Source organism: Bos grunniens, chromosome 4, assembly GCF_055505025.1.
Source record: "Bos grunniens cultivar Pamir isolate PY7600 chromosome 4, Bosgru_T2T1.0, whole genome shotgun sequence".
Lineage (NCBI taxonomy): Eukaryota > Metazoa > Chordata > Mammalia > Artiodactyla > Bovidae > Bos > Bos grunniens.
The window spans coordinates 104208680-104235842 of NC_141168.1; the positions used below are offsets into that span (position 1 = coordinate 104208680).

At 36.8% G+C, this 27163-nt stretch overlaps 1 protein-coding gene and 1 long non-coding RNA gene across 19 annotated transcripts in view; one reads left to right on the forward strand and one right to left on the reverse strand.

Moving 5' to 3' along the window:
* Nucleotides 1-27163, forward strand: part of LOC147374610 (uncharacterized) — a 310540-nt gene that overhangs the window by 45870 nt on the left and 237507 nt on the right. For all 15 annotated transcript variants that reach the window (XR_015162959.1, XR_015162971.1, XR_015162962.1 and 12 more), the window contains exon 3: nt 5334-5421. This is a non-coding gene — a long non-coding RNA (uncharacterized LOC147374610). The remainder of the gene's footprint in view (nt 1-5333; nt 5422-27163) is intronic.
* GLCCI1 (glucocorticoid induced 1) overlaps nt 1-27163 on the reverse strand; it is a 107806-nt gene that overhangs the window by 18816 nt on the left and 61827 nt on the right. For 2 of the 4 annotated variants that reach the window (XM_086397670.1, XM_086397668.1), the window contains exons 4-6: nt 11120-11233; nt 5255-5407; nt 641-851 (exon numbers count right to left, since the gene is read on the reverse strand). In XM_086397670.1, the coding sequence (XP_086253796.1) occupies nt 641-851; nt 5255-5407; nt 11120-11233 (478 nt within the window). Of the gene's footprint in view, nt 1-640; nt 852-5254; nt 5408-11119; nt 11237-27163 lie in introns of all 4 variants that reach the window. The other 2 variants (XM_086397669.1, XM_086397667.1) reach the window with 1 other exon arrangement.

Below are 27163 nucleotides of genomic sequence, written 5' to 3' on the forward strand. Positions count from 1 at the left end.
GACACGGGTGGTGAGGGCCTGACAGGCAATAAGCCCCATGGGTTCTGCACTCTTATTGGTGTTAATAATTCATCTATATACCATAATATAATCTGTGATGTGCTGCAGGTACTTGTTAAACTTTATCTTACTTGGTTAAAAATAATTCATCTATATACCATAATATAATCTGTGATGTGCTGCAGGTACTTGTTAAACTTTATCTTACTTGGTTAAAAATATCCTCATTTTCCAACAGAATTTTTAGAAATTATTTCCTTTCAAATTAATCTTATTACGAAATCTAACCTCAGGCACGAGAACCCTAAAGTCTACCATAACCATCCTTAACTCTGGACAATACCGAGGAAAAAACTGTGTGTTGTATTATGTGAAGCTGTCCACACTCATTTTATAGCTTTCATTAACTGTTAGAACCACGCGCTGTGCTCCTCTGACACATTTATGGAAGATGTTTGCGAAAGTCACAAAGAAGGGGGTACGTGAAACCAATGAACAAACAAACCTAGATCCACCGATCCTTTACAGTCCCACCATTCAACAAAAGAAAAAAAGTGATGTAATGGTCTAAGACAAAGGAAGTATAATGAGCAAGGCCCTGTAACACACCCGCTACCTAAGTGGATGATCCCATCCTCACCTTTATCACGATCATAGAGTAAATCTTCTGTTGAGCAGGGGCTGCCGTCCTGGGATTCCGGGGGACAGAAGGGAGAGACACAGGGTGAGTGACTGCTGCAGCTGCTGCTGCGCTCCTGCACAGAGGGCGTCTGCGTGTCGATGCTTCGAGTGCTGCTGCTCCGGTAGTGAGCAGGGAGGGGGGCTCTGCGACCATCGGGGATGTCCAAAGGCTGGAAGAGCAGCAACCGTCACACAGTCAGTGACGGTTCATACACTTCATCCGTACAGAAAGCACATGCTGTTTCTTTTGATTTCACTTTTCACTATTATTGCCAGCATAGCTGATTCTTCAGAGAATAAAGACACCTATCTTAGGTCATCATTTCTGCCAGTTACCTTTAGGTCAGTACTCCCAGGAATACTACTCTAGGACAGGGGCGTCTTTTAACACTGGATCCTAACTGTGCCTGGCAGACAGCAGACACTCAATAAACATTTATCCAAAGAATTAGTCAAACTGCTCCAGAAACCACTTTGACTTGCTAATAAGAAAAGAGAAATCTCATATTCACAGGTATGGATTTCCATTTTTCATTCTTTCTTTTTTTCCTTTTACAAGCCAGGAACAGGTTTTGCAGGTTACCCAAAGTGTCTAATAAACAGACTTATTCTAGTAGAACTGAATGGAGGATATTAATATAACTGAACAATCCTACTAATTTGGTATCCAACTGAGTAGGACTACTAATGGATTTTGCCTAGTTCTAATGCATTGTTCTGAGTGACAAAAATAAACAGAAATGAAATTATAATTGTAGACTCATATATGAATCATGTATTTTCAACCTAAGAAGACCCTAGACCTCATCAGTACAGTATCTTCACCAATAAAGAACTTATAGAGCTCCTGCTGACATGATCATTTAAATGGCATCAGAGCTTCTGACTCTTTCTACTCTGCTTCTGCTGTAAAGACGTATCTTACTCATCAGCAAGCTAACAAAGTGAGGTCAACAAATACAATGTATATATTAACCATTTACAGTATTTTTGTTATTATATAGACAAGGATGAAATGCTGGGAAAAAAGAACCAGTATATGCTTAGTTTATTTACAACTTATTTTCACTATTTACAGGCTATCAATCCTGAGGTTTGTCATTTCAGAGATTTTAGAAACATTTCAGAGATTTTAGATTTAGGAACATTTGTCAGATGGAAAATGAATTAAGGTACAACATGAGACTCAAAGAGTATCAGTTTTTTCTGTAACAAGTAGAGGCCAAAACCTAAAATGAAAACTTCATTTATCTATGCAAAGTTGCTAAACCAAAACTATACCATCTTTACAACCTGACAATGACCATGCTACTATAAAGAATATAGTCACTTATGGAACATTAATTCATTTTGTAACAAATAACAAAAATAAAATTTTCCAACTTAGGAAAGAAATATTCCCAAAGATATATTAATTTACTTGGTCAAATGCTAAGAAAATAATTATTTTATTACATTATTTTCTTTTACTTAACTAAATTTAGATTTTAATTACAACTCTGCACTAAATTCTAAGAAATCACTGGTGCAGGGTTTTTGTTTTTGTTTTTTTTGACAAGATTATATGATAGATGTGGGAGTTTCTCAGAACAATCCATCAGGAAAGATCATTTTGGAAAATACATGAGGCCTTTATGACAGAGATCTTTCTTAAAACTTGTATGTTTAAGTCAACAAAAATCTTACTTTAATAAAATGTCAATATTGGTAATCAGTAAAATAATAATGTATCAATTTGCAATTTAAAAAGTTTAAGAACCTGAGTTATCTTTTATTCATGTCCTATTTGATAAACACAATTTTTCTGTAGTCCCACTTCTGAATCTGTAACTGGATAATATATATACCAATTTCCTTAGCCAACTTCTGTTTTGTTGGGGAGAGGGTTCAGAGAATTAGAATAACAAGACAGATTTTAGAGGTTTACATATTTACACAAAATAATGATGGAAATTATAAAGGCTTAGAACAAAGGTCCGTCTAGTCAAGGCTATGGTTCTTCCTGTGGTCACGTATGGATGTGAGAGTTGGACTGTGAAGAAAGCTGAGCGCCGAAGAACTGATGCTTTTGAACTGTGGTGTTGGAGAAGACTCTTGAGAGTCCCTTGGACTGTAGGGAGATCCAACCAGTCCATTCTGAAGGAGATCAGCCCTGGGATTTCTTTGGAAGGAATGATGCTAAAGCTGAAACTCCAGGACTCTGGCCACCTCATGCGAAGAGCTGACTCATTAGAAAAGACTCTGATGCTGGGGGGGATTGGGGGCAGGAGGAGAAGGGGATGACAGAGGATGAGAGGTCTGGATGGCATCACTGACTCGATGGACGTGAGTCTGAGTGAACTCTGGGAGTTGGTGATGGACAGGGAGGCCTGGCGTGCTGCGATTCATGGGGTCGCAAAGAGTCGGACATGACTGAGCGACTGAACTGAACTGAACCGGAGAACATTTATATACTTAGGAAGCTACTGGCAGGCTCATCTGCCAAAATGATAACATTTTGATTTATTAAAACTTTGAGGCATGCTTAATCATAAATCTAAAAATTCTTAATATTTTAGTTATTACTATGTAGGTTACCCCAAAGTAATTCTGAAATATCTACTGTGAAATTAGAATATGACTTATTTAAAATCAGAATTACATGAGTATATTTAATTTTCTAATATAGTTTTGCTTAGCAGTTCTTAAAGAATTAGCAAATGTGACTGATTATCTCATCCTGAAAAAATTAGACCAATTTTACTTCCTTACATTACTGTTCTTGAATGTCACATAATGTATAAAGGAAACATTTTAATAGTATGCACAGCTAAGCTAAGAGCACAATTTCTAAAGGGTTCCTTTCTGGCCTAATGAATATAACGTAAAAATTTAACTCTTAGGGAGAGTAAAATGGCACAACCTTTTGGGATGGTAATTTTAGCAATATTAATCAAAATTTAAAATGTGCAAATGCTCTGACCTAGCAATTTCACTGCCTGGAAATTGTCTGCCAAGAGCACACCGTGTTTTCTAAAGCACTGCTTATGACAACAAAAATTGACAACAGTCTAAATGTCCACCAGTAGGGGACTTTTAAATTATGCTACATTCATATAATGATTCAACATATATTGGCATACAGGCACATATCTGGAAGAATATACAATAAATTATGATTAGTGCTCATATTTGCTAAGCAATATTGAAAGTTGGAAAAAGGTTTTTTCAATCAATTTTATAAATATAAAATTATGTGAATTTTGAGATGAACTCTAAATCAGTGTTTAAAACCTACATATTATTTGAAGGAATCAGATACACATTTGACATAAATCATATTTTAGTTCTAAAAAACCATCAGAGAGATAATTATGCCAAAAGCTACTTGATGTTTTCTTTTGTTGAATATACCTTTAAAATGTGGTCAAATATAGGTTCATGTGCAGGAGTGTCCAGATTTCTATTCTGGGACAGAGATAGTTTATAAAGTATTTTTGATTAATTCAAATGGATGCAAGACTTAAATATATGTGAAAACTAACACCATAAAAGCCTAAGAGGAAAACACAAGACTAAATCATTGTGACCTTAGATTAGGCAATATTTTCTTAGATATGAACAGTGAAAAAGACAACCCACAGAATGGGAGGTATTTTCAAATCCTCTGATAAGGACTTCTTATCTAGAAAGTAAGAACTTTAGACTTTTTACATTTCAATAGTAAAAAGACAACCTAATTTTGACATGGGGCAAATGATCTAAATAGACAGTTTTCCAAAGAAGATATACAGTGGTCAACACCATAATGAGGTACCACTTCACACCCATCAGAATGGCTATAATAAAAAAGGTAATTATAAGTGTTGCTTTAGATGGAGAAATCGGAACTTTCATACACTGCTGGTGGGGATGTAAAATGAAACAGAGTGGCAACTTTGGAAAACAATCTGGCGGTTTCTCAAAAGATTAATCAAAGAGTCACCATACTAGCAATTCCACTTCTAGGTATGTACTCAAGAGACATGAAAATATCACGTTCACCCAAAAACTTGTATATGAAGGTTTTTTCACAGCAGCATTATTTTTAACAGACAGAAAGTAGAAATAATACAAATGTTCATCAATTAATGACTGGATAATAAAATCTGTATGAGCGAATATTATTTGGCAGTAAAAAGGAATAAAAGTACAGATACATGCTACACTATAAATGAACCTTAGTTCAGCCTTAAAAACATTAGTCTGAGTGAAAAAGGCCTGATACAAGGGCCCTGTATTGCATGACTACCTTTACATGAAATATCTAGAACAGGCCAACTCACAGACCAAGTACGTTCGTGGTTGTCTCACTGGAGGAAAAGGAAGAGATGACTGCTGAAAAGTACGGAGTTTCTTTTGGGGGTGATGAAAAAGCTGTAAAGTTGATTGTGGTATTGACTGCGTAACTGTGAACATGCAAAAACCACTGTACACTTTTAATGGGTAAACTGTACGGTATGTGAATTATATCTAATAAAGCTGTAACAAAAAAGACTGAGATAGTTCACAGTATTAAAGAAAAAAGGGATTCAAATATCCCATATACCCTTACCTTGGACACATCCTCCTTCCCATTATTTTCTTTAATGAATACCTTTTCTAATTCGGGACTTATTCCTTCTACATTGCAGGGCACACGTGAAACAGATGATTTTGGCACAGATATATTTGACAGCGGCATAGGGACTGATCTTGATCCGGTAGCCTACAAAATACAAGGTAAGGTGGCATCGAATTATTTATGGATGAAGAAATTATGAACTAAAAAGCAAGGTAAATCTTAAAACAGAAACTCAGTGAGCAGTTATTTTGACATTTCAGATAACAATATAAATTCAGGTACACATACAGCAATTTAGGTTCCAAAGTAAGAAGGTAAAAATTACAGAGTCAAAATAACCCTTTATGGAAGTGTAAAGCTATAATTGTAAACTGTATACATTTTTTCAGCAGAATATCAGACAGAATCCTCTGTACTGTTTTTTCATTCATTTTTCTGTTTTTACTGAAAAAGCACAGTTGAAATCATGTAAACTGAGTATACCATGTGACTCTTCAGCTCTGCTCTATGCTTACGTGTGTGCGTGTTTAAACGATTTGTTCCCCACACTGTGACAATCCCCATCTAGTATTTTTCATTTATACTTTATCCACAATTTAAGAAAACCTTTTGGATTACTAAGTAGTATGGCAACAATATCATGATAAGTTCTACAACACTCACTTAACAGCTTTAAGGCTGTTTTCAAAAGTCCTTTGGAGGACTTGTAAAAATTAATACCCCTCATAGCTGTCCTGTGGGAGGTACCATAAAGTGGAAGTCAAGCCTGTTGATTCTCAAGGAACTTAACACAAAGGAAATTAAAAACATAAACATGAACAAGGAAAAAAGAAAAATAATATGGTCTGTACCTTAATCTGAATGGTTAAAGTTGATACATATGATTCACAATGAAGTAGACAGCTAGGCACTGATTAAATGAATATTTCCCACACATGCTATGCTCCTGCCATTTGTGAATTGCTGCCTGCAAATGTCCTTTGTCTTATATTAACATATGAGCTTTTTTCATATTGAAGTTGTAACTCTTTGTCATCCATTTGCTGTTTACTTTAGTATGAAATATCTTTCTTCCAGTACTTTCATGGTTTTTCATATTTAAATATTTAACCTATCTTGATTTATTTTTCTATATGTTATGAAGTAGTATTTTTTCCCACATGGTAATAAAACTGCCCCAACATTTCTCTTTGGATTCTACATTTGATTTCCTTAACGTGTTATCTGACAATCTCTATTCAGAGATCCACTTTAACTGCTATAATTTTACAACAATTACATTTTGCATTCTGGTATCCAGTAGGGAAAGCCTTTTCAAATTTTCTTTTTAACTGACATTACTTTTCTACATTAACATTGAAAATAACTTTTAAAGTAATAAAAAAAATTCCTTTTACATTTCCATTGGAACTCAATTCATACATTAATTTTGGGCAAATGACTATTTGAAAAATACTGAGTCCTCCCATGTATGAATGACTTCCCATTTATCTCTATTTTATATTTCATATCCTCAATAAGGTCTTAAAGTTTGCATATTTCTTTTAAGTTTAATTCTGGGCATTTTATATTTTTCGCCAGATATATACTAACATGCTATTTCTAGTTGTAACATAATAAGAAATATGTATTTGGTTTCCGCCCCTGGTTCCTGACACAAAGTTCCTGAATTCTTGTAATTTCCTGAGGGATGGGGGCATTAGGAGCATCTTTTGTTCAGATATTTGGTTTCTGACACCAATCCTGACAGATAGCTCCTAAACCCCTTGGAATTTCCTAAGTGATAGGACCAAGAGTCTTTCGTTGTAATGAGGTGACTCTTAGTGGGTTCCTGAATAGGTTCAGAATGGGGTGCTGGTCACTAAAAAGAACCCATGCCTGGAAGCTTGGAACTTCCAGTCCCACCTCTGGTGAGAGGAGAGGGAGCATGCCTGTGTGATGAAGCCTCCAAAAATCCCAGCACTGTGGGTCAGAGTTTCCAGGTTGGTGAACATATATCCATGTACCACAAGGGCGGTGCACACCAACTCCATGTCAGCAGAAATTCTTACATGTGAGTTACCGCCAGACTTTGCCCTGTGAACCTCCTCATCCTGCTGTTCATTTTGTTGTTCAGTCACTCAGTCATGTCTGACTCTCTGCAACCGCGTGGACTGCAGCACAGCAGGCTCCCCTGTCCTTCACCATCTGCTGGAGCTTGCTCAAACTCATGTCCATTGAGTCAGTGATGTCATCCAACAGTCTTGTCCTTTGTCCCCTTCTCCTCCTGCCTTCAGTCTTTCCCAGCATCAGGGTCTTTTCTAATGAGTCGGCTCTTCGCATCATGGGCCAAAGTATTGGAGCTTCAGCATCAATCCTTCCAATGAATATTGAGGATTGACTTCCTTTAGGATTGACTGGTTTGATCTCTTTGCAGTCCAATTTGATGCAGTCAAAAGCATCAATTCTTTGGCACTCAGCCTCCTTTATGGTCCAACTCTCACATCCATACACGACTACTGGAAAAACCATAGCTTTGACTAGATGGACCTTTGTTGGCAAAGTAATGCTTCTGCTCTTTAATATGCTATCTAGGTATTTCATAGCTTTTCTTCCAAGGAGCAAGCATCTTTTAATTTCATGGCTGCAGTCCTTATCTGCAGTGATTTTGGAACCCAAGAAAATAAACTTTGTCACTATTTCCATTTTTTACCCTTCTATTTGCCATGAAGTGATCGGACCAGATGCCATGATCTTTCTTTTTTGAATGTTGATTTTTAAGCCAGCTTTTTCACTCTCTTCTTTCACTTTCATCAAGAGGCTCTTTAGTTCTCTTCACTTTCTGCCATAAGGGTGGTGTCATCTGCATATCTGAGGTTATTGATATTTCCCCTTGCAATCTCGATTCCAGCTTGTGTTTCATCCATCCCAGCATTTTGCATGAGGTACTCTGCATATAAGTTAAATAAGCAGGTGACAATATACAGCCTTGTCATTCTCCTTTCCCAATGTGGAACCAGTCCATTGGTCCATGTCCAGTTCTAACTGCTGCTTCCTGACATGCATACAGGTTCCGCAGGAAGCATGTAAGGTGACCACAGACAGGTATCAGACCTGCCTCCTAAGGTCTGATATTCCCTCTCTTGCAGAATTTTCCACAGTTTGTTGTGATCCACAGAGTCAAAGGCTTTAGCGTAGTCAATGAAGCAGAAGTAGATGTTTTTCTGGAATTCTCTTGCTTTTTCTGTGATCCAATGCATGTTGGCAATTTGATCTCTGGTTCCTCTGCCTTTTCTAAATCCAGCTTGAATATGTGGGCTTTCTTGGTTCACATACTGTTGAAGCCTAGCTTGGAGAATTTTGAGCATTACTTTGCTAGCATGCGAGATGAGTGCAAGTGTGTGGAAGTTTATTCTTTGGCATTGCCCTGTTCCAGTCCTGTGGCCACTGCTGAGTTTTCCAAATTTGCCCATCTGTATGGACCCGTTATATCCTTTGTAACAAACAGGTAAATGTATTTCTCTGAGTATTTTGACTCCTTACAGCAAGTTACTGAACCTGAAGACAGGGTTGTCAGAATCCCTTCTTTATTACTGGTAGGTCAAAAGTACAGATGACGACCTGGAACTTTCAACTGGCATCTGACGAGGAGCAGTTTCATGGGGTGGAGTTCTTAATCTGTGGGGTTGGTGCTAACTGCAGGTAGTCAGTGTTGTAACTGAATTGTAGGATGCCTGGTTGGTGTCTGGAGAGTCGGAGAATTCATTAGTTGGTATGAAAAAAACCCCACGTGTTTGGTGTCAGGAATGTTGTAAGTAGAAGGAACAATATTTTACCTTTACTAGTGCAGGAGAAAATAATAGATTTTTATGTGTTTATATCTTATCCATTTATTAAGTTCTCAATCTTTTTATTGTGAAAAATTATAATCATAATTAACAGAATAGGTGTACATAATCCAGCTCCAAAACTTAACATTCTCTAATCTTACTTCATCTAAACATCTACTTGGTTTTTTTCTTGGAGAATTAACACACATTCTAGACTTCATATTTCATCTATAAGTATTTCAGTATGTATAGCAAGATAATTATTTTTAGACGTAACCACAATGCCAAAAAAAATCAATGTAAATTGGGAACAAGTGTATAAATCTTTTCTTGTTAATCAGTAAGTCAATAGATATACAGGAAAGGTGCTTGAAATAAACAAATAAGAATGAATGGTATATTAATTCTATCAGATTAAGAAGAAAAAAAGGAAAGTATATGTGAATTTTCTCTTGAAATGTCTGCAATGTTGGTTTAACAGCTCTGATGAAGTGTAACTGGTGTACAATAAAATGCTCCCATTTTAAGTATGCAATACTTTGAGCTTTGTAAATGTATACAGTCATCCAGTTATCAGTATAATCACATTTTAGAAACTTCTGTCATCCAAAAAAATGTCTCTAGGGATTTTCTACAGTCAGCTTTTCTAATACTTTTCAAAAAGGCAATGTTTTGCCTTTTTGAAGATGTAAGGTAATGTAGCCTTTTGCTTCTGACTTCTTTAACTGGCATGATGTTTTGAGATTCAGCCAAGTTGTCATAAATACCATCAGTTCCTTCTTTTTAAAACTGCTGAATAGTATTACACTGTATCGATGTATGAAATGCTGTTTATCTATTCACCAATTCATGGATATTTGCTGCTTTCCATATTTTGAGTTTTATAAATGCTGCTGCCATGAACATTGATATAGATGTCTCTGTGTAGACATTATGTTTTATTTCTCATGAACAGATACCAAAGAGTAGAATTCCTGAGCTGTATGGTCAGTGTATGTTAACTTCTTCAGAAAATGCCAAACTTCTTTCCAAAGTAGCTGTACCATTTTGTGTTCCCACCAGCAATGTGTAGTTGTCATGATTGTTTCACATCCTCATCAATACTTGGTATTGCCATTTTCCATTTCATCTTATCATTAGTTTTAATAGTTTTAACAAATTCACTTTAATTTTCTAAATATACAACAATATCACAAATAGTGATAACATTCCTTTTTCTTACTGCTCTGTCTAGAACCTCTAAACTACTAGCAAATAACATGAATAATTACAGACATCTATGACTTAACTTTTATTTTTAACAGAAATACTTTCAGTACTTTACTGTTAGGATCTCACCACATTTGCAGGTAGTTACATTAGGAAGTATCCTATTTTAAAATAAGTTTTTATCACATATGGATACCGAGTTTTTATCAAGTGTTATTCAGCATCTGCTTTGACTTTCTAATGCAATGAACTAACAATGCATTTCCTAATGCTGAATCATCCTTGCATTTGTGAAAAACCCCTAATTAAAAAATTTTTTGATATGCAACTTGGGTTGCTTCTGCTATATTACTATATTTGATTTACTAAAATGTACATTAATATTTGTAAGTAAATTTAGAATATCATTTCCTAAATTTTGTTCCATAGGATCTACCAGTACAAGTTTGGCAGGATGGGGGGACAAAAACACTAATTCTCAATTTCTTCATAAGTAAAGAGGGGTAAAATATACAAAGTGACACAGAGATAGATGGGTTAAGGTACTATTAGAAGATTAAATAAGAAAATGCCCAGAGTTGCTTAGTCAGTGAATGAGCTAGGATTTCAGTCCAGGACAGTATAAATCATCCTTGAGACCATTACACTCTGTTATGTCTATTATTAAAAGATTATACATATGGCTAAAACAAAAACATTTTTTTATAAAAAACACTGTAATTTAATCAAGTTAGAGATGTACATTAATTTTTTTTTAATCCTAAAAGGATGGATTCTTCCTTACAATGAACCCTTTGAAAGGAATTATTCCAATCTGGACAGCGAGTTGTTAGCCTACCTGAGTGTGACTGATGGCTACGTGGTTGCCATGCAGAGGCGACTGCCGATCTCTCTCCTTACTGTGCCGACTGCTCTGCTTACTACGTTGCAGTTGCTGCCTCAGTTTGGCAATCTGCTTTGGGGAGAGGGAAAGAGAAGGAAGATGAGAACAAAAGTGAATACCAAGCTTTAAGCATTTATTTTTTTAAGTTTGGATATTAAAAAACAAAAATTTTATCAAAGATCTCAAGAAGAGATATTTCATTACAATGATTTATTCTCCAATTTTTGATAGTTGAAACCACTGAAAATAAGAATATGTGCTACAAATGCTTCACTTACACAATTTAAATAGTGTTGTTGGTAAATACATTGACTAAATTTCCCCAGATTATTTCATATTTTACCTTTGTAACACCAGAGACATCTTCCCTTCTAAGCATTTTTTCTAAGGTGTAAAACTAGTATTTCATATGCCTACTGATTAAAGTCAAACCCAATCTCTTAATATATAGGGATCACATTAGTTTCTAAGTTCCCATCTTATACAAACAAAATTGATCTGGTATACTAATTTCTGAACATTAAAAAAAACAAAATCCCATGGTGTAAATCCTTATGGCATTTAGCATTAGTTACTTGAATTTAACATCTTACTATATATTACTTTTAGTCACAAAATTTTTATTTTCCAGCTTTTTTGAGATATAAGTGACATGTAACATTGTGTAAGTTAAGGTGTACAACATGTTGATTTCATGCTATTGTATATTGCAGAATGATGCTACTATAGCATAATAGCTCTACCCCATTACATAATTTGAGATTTATTCTCTTAGCAGCTTTGACGTAATAACACTATTACTAACTGTAATCAAAATTCTATACTTTAGGTCCCCAGAACTCATCCATCTTGTAACTGAAAGTGTGCACCCTGTGGCTACTCCCCATTTCCTTTCCCCTTCAGTCGCTAGCAACCACCACTCAACCCTCAGTTTCTTTGAGTTTGGCTTTTCTTCTCTGGTATCACAAAGAAGTGATACCATACCATATTTGTCTTTCTCTAACTGATTTACTTCACTTAGCATAATGCCCTCAAGGTTCATCTATATTGTTTACAAAGGCAGGATTTCCTTCTTCCTCATTGCTGAATATATATGCCACATCTTTATCCACTTATTCACTGACAGACACTTGGCTATAGTGACATATATTTAAAAACAAATATAACTTAGGTATTTTCATAAATGGAACAGTAATACTCCAAGGCTTAAGAGAAAAGTCATTTCTATAATATGGCTTGGAATTCATCAAACTATTAATATATTTTAGGTGCTATACAATCGTCTTAAACTGTGCCAGACCAGGAGGAAAACTTGAGCATTTTCAAAGGGAATCATTAGCAATTTGGGGCAAGTTACTTAATATTTTCCTTGTAGATGATGACATGAATCAATTAGTAGGTACTCCTTGAACACCTACAATGAGCCCAATTTTATGTTACTTACAAGGCAAAGTGCCAATACAAAGTAAAGTCTGTAAAATATATTGATTTTCTCTAAGAGATGTTAGCAAAATGCTTACCTTGAATAACCATGGCAATAAAAAGCAAAATAGACAGTTGCTATTAAAGCCTATAAATGTTCAAGGGGAAAAGCATATGGGTTGCTGGGAAAATTTATTTTTACCTGTGGCAAACAGAAGAGAATCAGCATGGAAGAAAATAGAGAACCTAAAAGAAAATCTATATTTTTCATTTTAAGTAAGATCCTTAGTCTCCTCTAGTGTTTTGAAACTCTTTGTAGCTTTAAGGACATCACATACGATTTCCTTACAAAGGTATACAAATGAGATTATCTGTGTTAATATTTGTGTTCCTTGCTCTCTGTTGAAATGACATCATTTTCTTCTAGAGAATATTAATTTTCATGAGAAAAGGAATCAAAATTAGTTGGTAATCATTATAAATCAAGCCAGACTATGATAAAAGATAAATAGAATTTCAAATTGTACAAGTTATTTCATTAGGACAGGGGTATAAAATTAAGTGTTTTCTGAGTATTAATGATGTTTTAGTGGTGTTTCACAGAGAAGGCAATGTACTCTTGCCTGGAAAATCCCATGGACGGAGGAGCCTGGTAGGATGCAGTTCATGGGGTCATGAAGAGTCAGACATGACTGAGCGACTTCACTTTCACGCACTGGAGAAGGAAATGGCAACCCACTCCAGTGTTTCTGCCCGGAGAATCCCAGGGACGGGGGCGCCTGGTGGGCTGCTGTCTATGGGGTCGCACAGAGTCGGACATGACTAAAGTGACTTAGCAGCAGTGGTGTTTCAAAACTGGCTTTTTAAAGAGCTTGTAGAAAAGAGCCCATAATGCTTACAGATTAATCAAAGCAGTGTGTACTTTTTCATTTTTAAAATAATCTTTAAAAAAATAAATAAAAATAATCTGAAAACTGATCAATCCTAATCACTCTCTTTTTAAAGGGCTTTGAGATATCATAATAAACCAGAAGTTTTTTTCTTTAACATACCACTCTTTAACATAATGATACACACCCTACTTTGCTTGGAATACCAACTTAGACTATGCAACCTTATAGTTTCCACATAATACTGTTTATCTCTGGATTATAACATAGTTATGCTTTTGTTTACAAATTAGAGATTAGAGTAAAAGGAAAGCCCATCTTACTAGATACATAATCAAAACATTACAACTCTTACTCAGGAACCATGTAGAATGAAAGCAGGGTATAATAAATCTTCCTTTGCTTCAGAATATAAGAGACTCCCGTGTTTCCTTACACGACATTCAGAAGAGTGGCTTATGTATATAACAACTGCAAAATATTCTTGCCTTCCATACTTTCACTTAGAATTCTCCTTCTCTTCTCCCTTGGATGCTCAAGAGCCCATGGTTATCCAAAACCATCTCTTCTCCCTAACCTCAGTACTAGTAGACACAAAGGAATCTCTGGGAGGAAGGCGCCAATGTGTGTGTTAGTTACTCAGTTGTGTCCCATTATTTGCGACCCCATAGGCTGTAGCCCGCCAGGCTCCTCTGTCCATGGAATTCTCCAGGCACAAATACTGTAGTGGGCTGCCATTCCCTTCTCCAGGGGATCGTCCCAACCCAGGGATTGAACCCAAGTCTCCTGCACTGCAGGCAGATTCTTTACCATCTGAGCTACCAGGGAAGCCCCAGGAAGGGGCTGAGGAAGTTGTAACTTCCGATCTAGTCATACACACCGTCCTGCCTAAGGCACCCTCTCTAGTCAATCTCACGTTCCAATGTATCGCACAAAGCTCTTGGTTCTCACTTCAGTGAGTCTATTCACCCTGGTTGCTGCTGCTAAGTCGCTTCAGTCGTGTCCGACTCTGTGCAACCCCAGAGACAGCAGCCCACCAGGCTCCCCCGTCCCTGGGATTCTCCAGGCAAGAACACTGGAGTGGGTTGCCATTTCCTTCTCCAATGCATGAAAGTGAAAAGTGAAAGTGAAAGTGAAGTCGTGTCTGACCCTCAGCGACCCCACAGACTGCAGCCTTCCAGGCTCCTCCGTCCATGGGATTTTCCAGGCAAGAGTACTGGAGTGGGGTGCCACTGCCTTCTCCGATTCACCCTGGTTACTACAGTGAAACTTGCATACAACCTTCCTTTATAAAGGGAACCCTGAGTTATACTAACTGGATTTCTTAAACTATAGATGAATCTTACTTGTGTTTCTAAATATTCATTAGCAATGCTTAAGAAAAAATTAAGAATGGACCTTGAGGGGATTATACTAAGTGAAATAAGTCAGACAAAGAAAGTTAAATACTGTATGAGCTCACTCTGAAAATAAACAACAACAACAAAAAAAAACAACTCAGAGAACAGCTTCCTGGTTGCCAGGGGCAGAAAATGGGTGAGAACGGTCAAAGTATACAAGCATCCAGTTATAAGATGAGTAAATTTTGGAGTGTAATGGATAGCATAGTGACTGTAGTTAATAATACTCTATTGTATATCTGACAGTTTCTATGAGAATAGATCTGAAAAGTTCCTATCTACACATACAAAAATTATAAAATTATGAGGTGATAGATGTGTTTACTAACCTTCTTGTGGTACACTTTACAATATATACATATATCAAATTGTTATGCTGCATATCCCGTAAACTTGTATGATGTTATATGTCAATTATATCTCAATAAAACTTAAAAAAAATTAAGAGGGAAGGAGAGAGGAGCATTCTCTAAACATGAAAGGGATCTTAAGCACATGTACTCTGACATTTTAAAAAGTTAGAGAATAAACCCCGAGGTCACAAAGAAGAAATAATAATTGTAGGGAGAAGAAGTATCATAAATATTCACTAAGAAATGACTAAAATATTTGTGGAATTAGATAAAGAAAAATCAGAGACTGGTCCCACTTAAAATCTAAGAACTGGGAACATATTTTACTGTACATTTTTGGAAACCTGGTCATATCACCCTTGTTTATTTGTAATTTTTGTCCTGATAGTTCTCCCATATTGTTAACACATAAAAAAAAAAAAAAAACCCTAAACTCTAAGCCTCAAAATACTAGTCAATTATTTTTGCCTCAGGTACTGAAAAGGAAGGGACAGAGGGTGATATTTCTCAGAATGAATTCTATTCTATAGTAGGCAGGGAATTGAGAAATCTTAACCAGACTAAGTAGATGCAGTAGGAACGGAAGCAAGATCCAAAGGAAAAAATGAGATGAGAGCTAGATTAACACCAGGAAAACGGCACTTTGCCACTCGTATTTATATTATTATAAAACGAAATCTTTTCTATTTTGTTCTCATTCATTTCTCAATAAAAACATATGAGATAAATGCTATTATTATCCTCACTTTACAGGTGAGGAAACTGAGGGGCGGGAAGGTTAGTTTGTTGAAAGCCGTTCAATTAAGTGGTGAAACAAGTACATGAACTTAGGGAAGTGGGATTCCAGAGTTTGCTCTTTTAATCACTATTCTATATTGCCTGAAGAATCAAATTAATAACTCACAAGGAGAGAAAGAATCTTAGAAAAAGTAAGACAGATAGGAAAACATACAAATGACAACAGCTGAGCTGTTAAAAGACCAAAAACAATTACTAACGATACTAATCCAACAAAATTTCCTGAATATATAGCTTGAGAAGTTGTAAATCTCAAGCTGTTATTCCCTTTTATACGAAAAAAGAGAATACATGACAAACTTGAGTGCTTACAAAGATCAGTGTCTCAAAAGAAAGGTTCTGCAGTATGAAAACAGTTTACATACTATATCCTTTGACAGTGTTCAAAGGAATTTAAAATGCAACAGTACCTACTGTAACACTAACATAAAATTTAAAACTTTTACTTAACATAAATATGAGCAAATCATGCTGTTTTCCTTTTTTCTTTCATTTTCCAAAAGACAAATGCTAATGAAATAACTGGGGCTTCCCTGGTAGCTCAGATGGTAAAGAATCTGCCTGTAATGCAGGAGACCCAGGCTGGATCCCTGGGTCAGGAAGACAGTCTGGAAGGGAGAAGGGAATGACAGCCCACTCCAGTATTCTTGCCCGGAGAATTCCATGGACAGAGGAGCCCGGTGGACGACAGTGGGACAGGGCTATTCAGTCCTCTGATACCCAAATGCACACACACAGGCATATGTGTGTACAAACTGCATCTATAAAGAATACACAGATGTGTAAGCACACGCATATGAATAGGGGCTGTCACCTGCACACACATCACCGGTACACATGCTGCCCACGTGCAGACTCACAGAAACCCCCACCCCAGAACAAAGAAATAGATATTTCCAAACACAGATTTATCTCCACAGATATAGCTAGCTTTGGGACACTTTAGTTTTTGATACAGAAATTTATTTACCAATAAAGTATATCTGCCAATAGAGGAATGCTGACAATAATACCATTGAGAAAAAAGTTCATAAAACAACTAGATTGCCCAGATATACTGTAACCACTCTACAGATGAGGAAGCACTTTAAAAAGTAAAGTATCTTTCCCAAGGTAACACAACTAATACACGGCAGACCCAGTCCTTTAGCCTTTAGTTCCTAACCTCTTTCTATTAGCTACCAGCACTGCTGAAAGTAGTACTACATTAGTGTTCACAAATAACCACTAATACCTCGCCATGTATTGGCTCATAATCGCAACCACTTCGCAAAGTAACTTCCTTTCTTAATGCTAGAGATATTGCAAGATGTGAAATTGCAGTAAAGATGAACAAAAATTTGATGTAGCAACAAAAATTTGATGTAGCAATTAACTGACTACATACTAACTTACTGATACAGTTCTTTTTCAATAAGCAGTTTGATGACCCTAAACACCATTCTTATTGGTCCAATTTTAAATAATGAAAATATGACATCTTTACAATTCAATTTGAACTCAGAATTTACTTACTGGATGAGTACTTGTGCTTTTAAGGTTTTACCACATAATTAAATAGAAATTCTTCAGAATGTTGTCTTTTAGGTCCAGAGAAAATATTACTGCAATTATTTTCCTCTAGTATGGTATGATAAAACAATTCTTTTTAAATAGCAAAAGTTAACAGAACATTAGGGCAGTTATACTCTTAGTAATGAGTATGAGGAAACTTTTATTTTTCTTACTGAAAAAAGAAAGACCCCAACAATATCTGTTAATCACTATTTGATCAGAAACAAGAAATGTCCCTAATCATTTCACTTAGAGAAAAACTATCCCAAGCAGTAAGAGAGCTTATTGATGAGATAAAGAAGCAACCTATGATTTTTTTCTTATATCCACTGAAGAACTTAAAAATACTCACTTTTTTAACTTTTCTTTATCAAAGTCAGAAACAATGTAAAAGAGTCAAAACAACGAATATAGTAATATTATTTATACTCTGGGAATGTCACCCTCTGGGATAAAGATAGGTTTACTTACTCCTTACTATTAATATAAAAACAGTGGATTCTCCAAGTTCTGTTTCTCTCCTGTAATGTGATCTATTATTTGTGCAGGCATCCACTCAGACCCTCTCCATCACCCCACTGGGGTTTACAGGAACTAATGCAAACTCAATAGTCTTGTTACTTGCTATGCTGTGAATAATAAAGTCCATTATCTCTAAATCATGAGCCTCATGGCTTCTGCTAGTGTCCATGAACTAGTAAAAGGTTAACTTATTAGGCTATCAATAGAAAAAATAAAATCCAAGATGTGAACCAGTGTATTTCCTCTCTGCCTCAAATGAAGAGAGAGGAGTTTTAATGGAACATCTTGGAAAGACTGATGTTCCTCACAGATAAAAGGACACGACAGACTGGAATCTGACTCCCACTCCTGATACCGATAATGCTGAGCTAGGATGACGGAGATTTACTGTTGCATCAGAGTCAGCCTCAACTCCCGGATATTAATCAGATTTTTTAAACGTGCGAGTTTCTCAGTAACCATCTGGGAAATCTGAAAGTGAGAGTCCCAATGGAGGGCTGGCTTAGGTTCTACCTAGGAGGGCTACCCCAAAGGGTAAACAGAGCTCAACACTGGAGAAACTGAACATTATTTCTAGAATTCTAGAGTCTTAGGAGAAAGTAAGCTAGAATCATAGGAAAGAGATTCAGCAACAAGAGATGTCCAAAGAACCCAAGAAATTTCAAAAGAAAGTCAGTTTCAAAAATCTGTCAAGACCAGGCAATAGAAAGGTACCTTATAACAGTACCAGCAAGTAGGAACATTTCTGTTCCCCTTATCTCCCCATAGGCCTTCCCTGGTGGTTCAGATGCTAAGAATCTGCCTGCAATGCAGGAGACATAGGTTTGATCCCTGGGTCAGGAAGATCCCCTGGAGGAGGGCATGGCTACCCACTCCAATATTCTTGCCTGGAGAATCCCATGGATAGAGGAGGCTGGAGACCCACAGTTCATGGTGTCACAGAGTCAGACACGACTAAGCAACTAATACAACACTACCACTCCACCTCTCCCTTAAGCTCCAACTCCAGAGGCTCAGACGCAGTAGCTATGGAGTTAGGACAAAGGTAAGCAAAAAAGACAAACAGAGCTCAGGTTCCCTTCCCCCAGGAAGCCACTCAGGGGTAGTATGTCCTAGCTAGAAGAGAAGCGACCACAACCGTGAAATAAGGAGGAGCTTTCCAAGAGACTGGAATGCATGCTCACTTAAAGGAATCACAGGAGTGTAAGAGCTTCTAGTTTTGCACTGAACTTCTCTCACCAAATAAAGGACAGTGAGAGTTAATATAAAGTCCTTTTATTATCCCATAAAGCCTTAGTTTCCTTTCCTAATATGTAATTAAGCTCTTTAAAAAGTAGATTTTACCTACTGTTTCTTTTGAAATTCTACATGCTTTTACATAATTTTGAGCATACAGTCTTATGCATTTGATGCTAATCCATGAACAAATGCATTGCCACTATAGGCTGATAATGTATACTAAAAAATATCTTTAAAATTTTCCTTTTTTCTCTTTTACCTCTATTAAATGTATACAAATCAAGTACCATAAAAATAGAAACAGTCAACAGATGTAGAAAACAAACACAGTTACCAGGGGAGAAAGTGGGGTGAGGGGGATAAATTGGAAGACTGGGATTGACATAGACACATTACTATATAAAATAGATAACTAACAAGGACGTACCCAGTAGCCCAGGGGAGTCTTCTCAATATTCTGTAAAGAACGATATAGGCAGAGAATCTGGAAATGAGTAGACGTATGTATGTGCATGACATTCACCTTGCGGCATGGTAGAAACCAACACAACACTGTAAATCAACTCTACAGGCCGCGCGGCACAACCCATCACTACATTGTACCCGGCTGTCAGTTACAGGTCCTGATATATGAGCTGATAATCTGGTTCCCAGTTTTTTCATAGGTAATCTGCTTTTTTCTAATTGCAAGAATGAGTATGTGTGTGTGTGCTTGATCTACAACTCACCAGACCTAGAAGTGGAAATTTTTGTTTTGTTTATCCTCCAAGGAATTGGTGGGCTTTTTCAATCTAAAGACCCACGTCACTCTCCAAATCCAGCATATTGTCAAACTTTAAGGAATATCTCTTCCCTGATACCTACTATTCTTACCTTTGGAAACTCCTTACTCAGTCTGTTTTCCATGTTTCTTAACTTCTCTTTCATATTTTTAACCTCTTTTTAAAAATTATTTTTTATTGAAGTATAATTGATTTACAATGTTGTAGTAGTTTCTGGTATATAACAGTGTTAAGCTGTAGATCTATCTATTCTTTTTCATTGTTTTTCCATTATGGTCTACTACAGGATATTGAATATAGCGTGCTGTGCTATACAGTAGGTCCTTGTTGGTATCTACTTCGTATATAATGACTTATACCTGCTAATCCTAAACTCCTAATTTATCTCCCCCACCTAGTCTCTTTCTCCTTTGGTAACCATAAGTTTGTTTTCCATGTCTGTGAGTTTGCTTCTGTTTTGTAAATAAGTTCATTTGTATCTTATTTCCCTGGTGGCTCAGAGGGTAAAGCGTCTGCCTACAATGCAGGAGACCTGGGTTCGGTCCCTGGGTCGGGAAGATCCCTTAGAGAAGGAAATGGCAACCCATTCCAGTACTCTTGCCTGAAAAATCCCATGGACGGAGAAGCCTGGTAGGCTACAGTCCATAGGGTTGCAAAGAGTCAGACATGACTGAGCGACTTCACAGTGTGTGAGTGACATCATATGGTCTTTCTGACTTACTTCACTTAGTATGATAATCTTTAGGTCCATCCATGTTGCTGTAAATGGCATTAATTCATTCTTTTTATGGCTGAGTAAAGCTTTATCTAGTGCTGCTATGAACATATGGGTGCATGTATCTTTTTGGATTAGAGTTTTTGTTTTTTTCTGGATATATGCCCAGGAGTGGGGTTGTTGAGTCATATGGTAGCTCTATTTTTAGTTTTTTACGGAACCTCCATACTGTTTTCCATAGTGGCTGTACCAATTCACATTCCCACCAACATCACACACAGGAGCATTTCCTTTCCTCCATACCCTCTCCAGCATTTACTGTTCGTAGATTTTTTAATGATAGACATTCAAACTGTCAATTTCTGTCTTTTTATTTTATATTCTAGATGATTTGCTCATCCAGACTTTCTCATTTGAGACTTTTGATTCACTAATTCTCAATTCTGCTATGTCAACTTAATCCACTGAAGAGTTTACTTTCAGTTTCACCAACTTCTCAGTTTCACCAATATGCCTTGGAAAGGACCCTTTATCATTCTGCCTATTCTTACTTCTGTTCTCATTGCGAGTTACTGTTTCATTTGAAATTCTTAAATATCCTAAGTTCTTTTTGGGGATTGTGTTATTTTCCCAGATATACCCCATTTAATGTATCCACTCTCTCTTATAGCAATACATTTCCTTACATACCCTAAAACACTTACTTGCAAGTTCTCTGTATGTGGGAGTTTTATCCTTTATAAACTCTTTACTCTCTGTCTTGCTCACAGTTCAACTGATAAAAAATCTGCTTTATTGCCATATTATTTCATGGTTGCTCAAGACTATGGTGTTTCAAAGGTGCATAGCTTCAGAGCAAGCCTTAAATCAGGAAGACTGGGGCTGTGCCCCCACGTGAGTACAGCTCTATTCCAGACACCATACCCACGCACAGCATATGGTTACTATTTCAATTTTTTTACAGATGTTCTTTTTATACAACACCAACAGTGTCAGGTGAAGTTACTTCAGATCTAGTTTTACTGTTTAGACACATGGTCCTAGTTCCCTGCTTTAAGCATATAGCCCAGTTTCAATCTCCCATTTGCAAGACACATTTTACCCTCTAAAAAGGTGGTGTTGTTCAGTTGCCCAGTCGTGTCTGACTCTTTGTGACCCTATGGACTGCAGCACGCCAGGCCTCCCTGTCCCTCACAATCTCCTGAAGTTTGCCCAAATTCATGTTCATTGCATCAGTGATGCCATCCAGCCATTTCATCCTCTGATGCCTACCCTATTCTCCTGCCCTCAATCTTTTCCAGCATCAGGGACTTTTCCAATGAGTCAACAGTTTGCATCAGATGACCAAAATACTAGAGTTTCAGCTTCAGCATCAGTCCTTCCAACAAGTACTCAGGGTTGATTTCCCTTAAGATTGACTGCTTTGATCTCCTTGCTGTCCTAGCAACACTCAGGAGTCTTCTCCAGCACCATCGTTTGAAGGCATCAATTCTTCGGTGCTCCTCCTCCTTTATGGTCCAGCTGTCACAACCATAGGTGACCACTGGGAAGACCAAAGACCTTTGTCGGCAGAATAATGTCTCTGCTTTTAAACACATTGTCTAGGTTTGTCATGCTTTCCTGCCAAGAAGCGAATGTCTTCTAATTTCATAGTTGCAGTCACCATCTGCAGTGATTTTTGAGCCCAAGAAGAGGAAGTCTGTCACTACTTCCACCTTTTCCCCCTCTATTTGCCATGAAGTAATAGGGCTGGAAGTCATGATATTAGTTTTTTTTTAATATTTAGTTTTAAGCCAGCTCTTTCACTCTCTTCCTTCACCCTTATCAAGAGGCTCTTTAGTTCTTCTTTGCTTTCGGCCATTAAGGTGGTGTCATCCATACGTCTGAGGTTGTTTATGTTTCTCCCACCTATCTTGACTGCAGCTTGTAACTCATCCAGCTCGGCATTTTGTTCATGATGTGCTCAGCATACAGATTAAACAAACAGGGTGACAGCGGACAGCCCTGCCAAACTCCTTTCTCAATCTTGAACCAATCAGTTGTTCCATCCAGGGTTCTAACTGTTGCTTCTTGACCCGCATACAGGTTTCTCAAGAGACAGGTAAAATGGTCTGGTATTCCCATCTCCTTAAAATGTGTAGTAATCTACAATTTCTTAAATTTGGCTCAACTCAGAGAAATCTGGCCAACACGATCCAGATTTCTATGAGTCAGATAACATCAGCATCTACTCATCATTAAGGATTTCCCTTCTATTCATGGTCTGTAGGGGGTTCTCTTGTCTTAAATGTAGCTAAAATATATTTAGGTATTTCTTTGAACATTTTTCACATTGTAGTCTTATAAGCTTGGAGCAAAGCAGAAGTAGACTATACAGGTGCTTTCACTGACGTTGAAGTCAGAAATCCAGATGCAGACTATCTGAGGTGGGGAGCATATCTCTGACTCAGGAAGAATGGATGTGATACAGCTGAATTTGATACCAGGACAAGGAAGCAGGTCAAAGTTATTTAAAAAAAAACAACAAATTTTAGTAGCATATAATTTTAAAAATATTACTGTTTCAATAACATTAATAGTTTTGGCTTTCGTAATTTCCTCAGATTCCAGTTTTGTCATCTTTTATAAGTATTCTTAATATTTTATGTAGTCTTTACCCATATACTCATTTTCCAGGCTCAGTTATATAAAATCTACCATGAATATACCATGCAAAGCCTACTAGTCTTTTATGTCTATTCCTCTTTTTTTTTTTTAATCTTTACTGAAGTGTAATTTACATTGCCTTAACTTCATCCATTGTAAGGTTAAATTAAATAAGTTGTAATCACTTTGTAGAGTTGCACAAAGTAATCACGAATCAATTTTTAGGACTTTTTCATCACCCCCCATATTTGCTTTGAGTCTATTTACAGCCAATCACCACTGCCTCCACCCTAGCCCCAGCCACATGCAACCGCTAATGGGCTTTATTTCCTCTATAGATTTGCCCTTTCTGGCGTTTCAATATAAATGAAACCATATAATATGTAATCTTATTCATCTGGCTTCTTTCACTTAGCAGGGAGTGGCAAGCTACAGTCTGCAGGCCAAATCTAGGATGCCACATGTTTTCGTAAATACAATTTATTGGAACATAATCACACTCCATACTGTCTATGGCTGCTTTCACCTACAGCAGTGGAGCTGAGCAGCTGCAGCAGAGGCTCTGTGACCCACACACCATAAAATAGTTACTATCTGGCTTTTCATAGAAAAACAAAATGTGCTGACTCTTGACTTAGTAAAACGTTTTTGAAGTTCATTCCCACTGTAGCATGTATCAGGATTCATCACAGTGTTCCTTTTTATTGCTGAACAGTCTGGTATTGCATGAATATATGACATTTTCTTTATCCATTTACCAAACAATGGCTATTTTTATAATTTTTTTTTTAGAGGTGTTTTCAAGACTCTTATAGAGTCCGAGAAATAGAATTGCTGGGCTATATGCTAAATTTCTGATGAAGTTTTTATTCATTCATTTTTGGCTACACGGATTCTTGCTGCTGTGCAGGCTTTTCCCCAGCTGCAGCGCGGGGCAGCCACTGTCTGCCGCGGTGCACAGCTTCTCCTTGCGGAGGCGCCTCTCGTTGTGGGCACAGGTTCCAGGTGCAGGAGCCTCTTCAGTAGGTGCGGCACGCAGGCTCAGGGATTGTGGCTCATGGGTTCCAGAGCACAGGCTCAACAGTGTGGCACACAGGCTTACTTGCTGAACGTGACATCTCTTTGGATCAGGGATTGAACCTGTGTCCCCTATACTGGCGGGCAGATTCTTAACCACTGGACCACCAGGGAAGTATCTCTGATTATCTTTTAAGGAAACTGTCAAAACTGTTTTTCAAAGTTGGGTGTAACATTTTATTTTCCGAACAATGTTGAGGGTCCCGGATGCTCTTCATTCTTGCCATCACTTGGTGTTATCTGTCATTTAAATTACAGTCACTGTAGTAGTGTGTAGTTGTATCCTGAGGTTTAAATCTACGCTTGCCTAATGTCAAATGATGTTGACTACCTTTTCATGTGGTAATTTACCATCCATACATCTTTGATGAGAAATTTCTATCAAAGTATCTTACCCTTTTTTTAATGGGCTGTCTTCTTATTGATTTTTAAGAGTTCTTTATATATTCTGGATGTAAGTCCTATATCAGATATTTCTGTCTGGTTTTGTCTTTTCATCCTTTTAGTCATGTAGTGTAAATGTTCATTTAAATGAAGTTCAATTTTTTTTCTTTTATGGCCTTACTACTGGTACTGTATCTAAGAATGTCTTGCCTAATCCAAGGTCTTCTAGAAGATCTAAAATTTTAGAGCTTATATTCAGGACTATGATCCATTTTGAGTTCATTTCCCTCTATGATGAGTGTCAAGGATCTAAGTTTCTTTTAACTTTTAATTTTGTATTGTTTGTATAACAAACAATTTTGTGATAGTTTCAAGTGAACAGCAAAGGGACTCAGCAAATGGACTCATGGGTCCATTCTCTCCCAGTCTCCCTTCCCATCCAGGCTGCCACACAGCACTGAGCAGAGTTCCATGTGCCATACAGTAGGCCCCTGTTGGCTATCCATTTAAAATGTAATAGTGTGTACATGTCCATCCCAAACTCCCTAACTATCCCTTCCCCTATCCTTCCCTCCTGCAATCATAAGTTCATTCTTTAAGTCTGTGAATCTTTTTCTGTTTTGTAAGTAAGTTCATCTGTATCATTTCTTTTTAGATTCTATATATGAGCCATATCATACAATATTCCTCTGAGTTCCTTCACTCAGTATGACAGTCTCTAAGTCCATCCATGTTGCTGCCAGTGGTACTATTTCATTCTTGTAAATGGCTGAGGAATATTCCATTGTGTGTGTGTGCATGTGTGTCTGCACACATATACCACATCTTTATCTATTCTTCTGTCAATGGACATTTAGGTTGATTCCGTGTGCTATCATAAACAGCTCTTCAGTGAACGCTGGGGTACATGTATCCTATCAGCTCATGTTGTTCTCCAGATGTATGCCCAGAAGTGGGCCTGCTATGGATATGTAATTATTCTAGTACCAGTTGTTAGAAACACTGTCCTTTTCAACTGAGTTGTGTTGGCAGCTCTGCTAAAAACTGACCATAAAATACAAGGATTTATCCTTGGGTTCACCATTTTGAATCATCTATATTTTTTCTTTATGCTAGTATTTTGCCAAATTCATTAATATAAATTTATAAGAAGTAGTGAAATTATATAAGAAGTAGTTCTCCAAAATTTTCCTTGTTTTCAAAATTACTTTTGCCATTCTAGGTCCTTTTCATTTCCACATACATTTTAGGATCATCTTGTCAATTTTTACCAAAAACAAAAACCCTACGAAAAAACAGGGGTTACACTAAATCAATATGAGGAGAATTACCATCTTAATGATAATATTGAGTTTTCCAATCCATGAACAGTCTTCTAGTTATTTCAATTTTTAAAAACCTTATCCAGCAGTTTTGTTTTCAGTATACAAATTTTTAACTGCTTCTATTATACTTCTTCTTAAATATTTTAATATTTTTGATTCAACTATAATAAATTATTTTCTGATTTGGGGATTGTTCACATCTGATACCTAGACAAGCACTTGATTTCTGTATGTTGATGTTTTTTTTCCTGCTGAACTTGTATTAGTTCTAGTAATTTATATATTTGTATGTTCCCTAGGAATTTCTATATATAGGATCATATATCTGTGAATAAAGACAGTTTTGCCATCCCCAAATGTCTTATTCATTTTTTCTGCCTGACTAGAACTTCCTGTACCATACTAAGAGAAGTGGTGACAAGGTGACTGTAGACATCACTACCTTATCTTAGGAGGAAAGCATTCTGGCTTTCACCACTGAATATGATGATGTCTGTAGGTTTTTCAGAAACGGTCTTTATCAGGCAGAGAAAATTCTCTTTTATTCCTGGTTTATTTAGAGATTTTTTTTTTTTAATCATGAATAGATACTGGAGCTTGGCAAATGCTTTCTCTGACTCTACTGAGATAATTATGTGGTCCTGTTCTTTAGTTTATTAATATAGTGTATTTACATTAATTGAATTTTGGATCTTAAAACAACTTTGCATTTCTAGAACCAATCTCACTCGCTCTTTGTGTATAATCCTTTTTATAAGTTGCTAGATTTGGTTTGCTAATATTTTGTTAAGGATGTCTACATCTATGTTCAAGAGAGAAACTGATCTGAAATGTTCTTTTCTTGAGGTATCTTTGCCTGCCAACATCACATAACTCTAGACTGATAAAATAC